The following is a 5402-nucleotide window of genomic DNA, read 5'->3' as shown; positions in this document are numbered from 1 at the left end:
ATGACCTCAAGAATTTACTGACATCTGGAATGAGAAATTTCAGTTACTTATGGCACGTCTTCATATAGTGTGGAAACTAAAATACCTTGAACTTCAGATAGTAATAGTGCATCTTTGAATCCAGGCCAAAGGCCCATTACTGTAAGAGAATACATATGAGTAGTATGCAATATTATGGAATGTTAAATCTCCAAATACCATACAGAAACAATAAAACCTATTTTACAGACGTTTATTGTATTTATTTAGTCCTTCACTAAGTGTGGCTTCTCAAGCTAGGAAATGCAAATGCTATGTTGAATACAGCGTTGAGGCAAATGGATTCAAACTGGCTAATTTGTGTGCAGTAACTGTGCATTGTCACCAGAAAGAGAATTCTAGTTTTAAATATGTTTTGTGAATACCTAACCAAACATACCAGACATTCTTGGGAAACTGCAGCATCTCCTTTGAAAATAATTACTGCTGTTAATCATATGCAAAACATGCTAGCTAATTTTAATTACATGTAACAGCTACATTGAGTATCTCTCCAGTAAGAGAGACTTGCCCTCTTTTTGTGATCCCACAACTACCTTTATTGGCTCAAGCGTGTGCGATGCTACGGTTGTCCCTTTATTGGTGAAATCCACTAATTGCTCAGCAGAGGGTGATTTTGCTCCCACAATGAGCAACTTTCAGTGAGAATTTCGCATCGAGTTACTTGGCCTTTGACTCCGCTGCCAGCGCAGCCTCCTCCCGCCACTTGGCCTTCTTTGCCAGGTTCCAGCTTGTTAAGGACTCGTGCCGTGCCGCAGCCTGCAGAAGTAAAACACGTACTTGAGAGCAGTACAGTCGGAGTGACGGTGCGCCTGAGGGAGAGCTACCCAGTCTTGGGAACAGCCAGTGACTACTGTGTTGGTGACAGGAACACAGGTTTAGCTAGAACCGAGATAGGTGCAAGCTCCTGCTGTTCGTTTAGGTTTCTCTACATTTTTTCATGCTTTTCAAGTAGGCTACGTGATAATTAGCGCTGCACTCACCTTTTTAGCTGAGGCAATCACTGCGAAACAGGCCACAATTGAGAGTCCAATCATGATGTAACAAGCTTTAACTCGAGCTTTGTTTCTTGCCTTGTCCAGCATCTCTGGCCTGCAATTAAAAGTTACTGAATTGAATCAGCACAAAACTGAAGTATCTCATCCTCAAAGCATCACAGACATCACAATTGAAAAATAAAAATACAATTGGCTTCTAAAACTGCATTTTCTGACCTTAATCTATCGCCAGTGGCAAAGCAACATTTAATGGATTTAAGCTGATTTTTTTTTTAAGCTGAAAAAAATAGGATTTGCTCGTGCAATACCTACTTGCACTTAAACAAGTACCTTAAGCTCTCTTTAAACATAGTGAAAATGAAGGGGTTGTATGTGTTTTTAACCAGATGGCAAAGTATATGTGGTGTCACCCAGGTGTGAAAGCAAGTTCCTTTTATTCAAAATTAGTTTTAGAAATTAATTACTGTGGTATCTAACCTGCCTAGATGGCATTCTGCATACTGTAGGCTAGGGTAGTTACATACTCAGATAGGTGATTAAAACAGTTCGTACTGCTATGAGTTAAAGAGTTTTTAGTTCTCTGGAAAAGCAGTAGCTTTATTTAAAGTTGGCAGCTGACATCAGCCTCACGATTACAGGAACACACAGCTAAACGAGAACAATCTACATGATTATTTTTGGTGGTCGTCAAAGGCAAAAGTAAAGAAAACTTCTGTGCTGCATTTGGCAGCAGTTGCTGCAAGAGAGGCGCGGCACGTCCCAGCAAGCTGCGATGGTTCAACTCCTGTTTCTATCCTTCTCCCTTGCGAGCAGGCTGCATACCCCTGAGAACCAGTAGTACAGGAAATCTCCAGATCGCTAAAATTGTCTCAGAACTTTCAGCTAAGGCTGAGTCCAACTTTACACTTGGGAATACAGTTTTTAAGATATTCATTGTAATGCTGGCTGTGCCTTTCATGAATCACATGGGAATGTTTTCTACATAGATATGTACACACAACATCCTTGTCTCTAGTTTGAAGAGACATGGATTTCATGGATGCACCACTCGATGGATAAGGCTGGATGGTCACACTCAAAGAGCTGCTGTCAATGGCTCAATGTCCGACTGGACACCAGTGACAAGTGGTGTTCCTCAGGGTTCAGTCACTGGCACCAGTGCTGTTTAACATCTTTGTTGGTGGCATGGGCAGTGGGACTGAGCATGCCCGCAGCAAGTTTGACAATGACACCAAGATGTGGTGTGAGAAGGGATGTCATCCAGAGAGACCTTGACAGGATTGAGAGATGGGCCTGTGCAATCCTCATGAAGTTCAACAAGACCAAGTGCAAGGTCCTGCAACTGGCAGGTGAGTGAGTTGAAAGCAGCCCTGCAGAGAAGGACTTGGGTGTGTTGGCAGTTGAAAAACTGAATATGAGCCAGCAATGTGCACTTGCAGCCAAGAAAGCCAATCGCATCCAGAGCTGCATCAAGAGAAGCGTGGCCAGAAGGTTGTGGGAGGTAATTCTGCCCCTCTATTCTCTCATGAGACCCCACCTGCAGTACTATGTCAAGCTCTGAGACCCCCATCATAAAAAGGATGTGGACCTGTTGGAGTGAGTCCAGAGAAGGGCCACAGAGATGATCAGGGTCTGGAGCACCTCCCTCACGAGGATAGGCTGAGAGGGTTGGGGTTGTTCAACCTAGAGAGGAGAAGGCTTTGAGGAAACCTTATAGCAGCCTTTCAGTATCTAGAGGGGACCTACAGGAAAGCTGGGGAAGGACTGTCTATCGGGGAATGTAGTGATAGGACAAGGGGTCATGGTTTTAAACTGAAAGAGAGTAGATTCAGATCAGATATTAAAACGAAACGATTCCATGAGGTTGGTGAGGCACTGGAACAGGTTGCCCAGAAAAGTTGTGGATGCCCCCTCCCTGAAAGCGTTCAAGACCAAGTTGGATGAGACTTTGGGCAACCTGGTCTAGAGGTGTCCTTGCCCATGGTAGCGGGGAGGGAACTAGATGAACTTTAAGGTCCCTTCCAAGCCAAACCATTCTATGATTCCATGATACATATTTGTACGACAGAGAATATAAATATACACGATATATAGTTATGGTTTTATACATATATAAAAAGGATAGGTGCATAAAGAATTGATGTCATGTTGTCGGTAAAGATCTTGTAATGACCTCTTTCCCAAAAAATGCCTTAAGCTTTACTTTAAAGAGCATGAGTGGTGGGATGAGGCAGACTTTTTGTAGTGGAAATCCTGCCCATGGGAGCCTGTACAGAGGCTGAAGGCTGCGCTGCTCCTCTCTAAGGCTTACTGCAACAAAAGGGAGCAAGTCTGGCAAGTGGCTGTGTCACACAACCCATCACCCTGCCAGCGCACGTACAAGCATGTGCTGTGCACACCACATTTCTTGCAGATGACTGACAATGGCTGCAGTTCTAAGTAACTGCTTTTGTTTTGTACAATGGTAAACATCACCTTCAAAGCAAACCACACATCAGACCAGCACATAAAACCATTAATCCACTAATCCATTTGTAGCAACAAAAGCAAAACCATAAATGTTGTTAGTCTGGCTTATTAGCCTAATCATATTTCACAGCACACTAATTGAAACTCCTCTGAAGCAGATTTTTACTTTCTCCCTGCTTTCTGTCTCTGCTCTAAGCAAAACAGACCTGCTTATGTTCTTCCCTAATTGCACATTACCGCCTTTGCTACTCAATCCTTAATCAAGACTCTGGGTAAGCTTCTGCTGAAGTCAGTAAGAGCTATTGAAAGAAGCAAAGAAAAAAACCCACAACCATCCAGCAACCTTGAGTGAGGACTGCAGATTTGACTCTTAGTAAAAACCATCTTCAGCAACTGGATGTGTTAATAGTTAAAGAAGCAATACAGTTCAGCTTCAATGTCTCACAATTAACTTCTATGATCTTACAGTTCTAAAAAGACTTTGCTCACCCAGAAAGCACAAAGTGGTGATGCTCACTTGCCAGGCCAGCTACCATACAGAAATGAGTGATTTGTGTGCATCTATGTGTATGGACTGGCAAATGCATGTATGTTTATAAACATCCCCTGATGACTGGAATAGCTTTTAGAGCTTCTGAGACCTGTCTGAACCTTTCTCTAGGGGAAGAGGATGAGCTTAACATGGTGCAGGACAGGGTGAACTGTTTAGAAAGCCATTGGTCCAGCTCAGCAAACACTAGAGAAACTGTCACCAACAGGAACAGGCAGAGAAGCTACCTGTTGCTTGAGACAGCTCTGCGTGATGCTTATGCTCAATGTACCACCCAAGACAGGGGCATATTGTGATGATAAAAATAGTATCCTGGAGAGAGACCTCTAACACACTGTCTTAACATCCTAAGAAAAAGGCAGCAGTTGGCGTTAGAGGGGTTTCATGTGTTCAATGACTGACTTCCTTGAGGAAGTCTAATTTTCAGCAACTCAGGGAACTACAGAATCAGTGTGGTTTGGGTGGGAAGGAGCTTTCAAACATCTTCTAGTCCAGTAGGTCAACAAGTATGGGAGGCTAAGGCTATGCCAAGTACTCAGTTTTCCTTGGAGGGGAATGTTTCCTTCATAACCTCCTCCTCTATTCTCTATAACCTTCTCTTCAAATTCTATAATAAATCATAATTTGTTGGATGTAATCATTCAAGGACAATTAGCTCCCTTAGAACTGTTTATGGGAGCTATAAACAGAAAACATTGCTTACCAATAACATCCTTCTCTGATTGCACATTAGAAATAAGCAAAATAAACAATCCAGCACATAAATGTAACTAAGGCTATCTGCTCAGATGGATCCAGTTCTTCATCTCAGGCTCTGGGGACCCCAGTAAGGAACATTTTTTCATCTTAACCTCTAACCAGGACAGGAAACTCTTTTGCCCTCTAAATTTGTTTCCAAGTTTTCAGTGTTGAAATACTGTTTCAAACTCTGTGAAAAAGCTTTAGATCAGGATCACGCCACCACTTTCCCTTCAACTCCATGTCCCCCTTGGGCAAGAGCAGCACACTTACGGGATCCTTAGAGGAATCTCTTCTTCTGTCTTGAAACGCCCAGTCCAGAGGAGGATTTTTTTGTCAAACTTCGAAGGTTTGTAACTTGCAACCACCTTGTGAGCCTGCTCAGCTGAAAGATTAGGAGAAGGACACTTCGTGAACCATGTACTAAGAGTAAACGGTATGTGGTAGGAAAGGTGAAAGGAAAACACCCTGCCTGTCTTGGCCGTTGCAAGAGTAACTGACTCGGCGTTTAAACTTGCATATCTCTGTTAAGCAGAGTTACCTCCTCGCAGTTTCGTGAATAGCCCTGCAGCGGGTCCCGTTCCACCTCCCAGTCAGTCGGCGGGTGC

General features: G+C 43.2%; 1 protein-coding gene across 1 annotated transcript; it reads right to left on the bottom strand.

The window, feature by feature from the left end:
• Window positions 1-699: 699 nt before the first annotated feature.
• Window positions 700-5179, bottom strand: FAM162B (family with sequence similarity 162, member B; the record flags this gene model as incomplete). Its single annotated transcript, XM_009866006.1, has 3 exons — window positions 700-798; window positions 1023-1131; window positions 5068-5179. Coding segments are annotated over 3 exons (320 nt in total), but the record flags the coding sequence as incomplete, so codon positions are not given.
• Between the last annotated feature and the right edge of the window lie 223 nt (window positions 5180-5402).

This window comes from Apaloderma vittatum, unplaced genomic scaffold, assembly GCF_000703405.1.
Source record: "Apaloderma vittatum isolate BGI_N311 unplaced genomic scaffold, ASM70340v1 scaffold33673, whole genome shotgun sequence".
Classification (NCBI taxonomy): Eukaryota; Metazoa; Chordata; class Aves; order Trogoniformes; family Trogonidae; genus Apaloderma; species Apaloderma vittatum.
The sequence above is the reverse complement of the archived record's forward strand: the minus strand, read 5'-3'. Positions and strand labels throughout refer to the sequence as shown.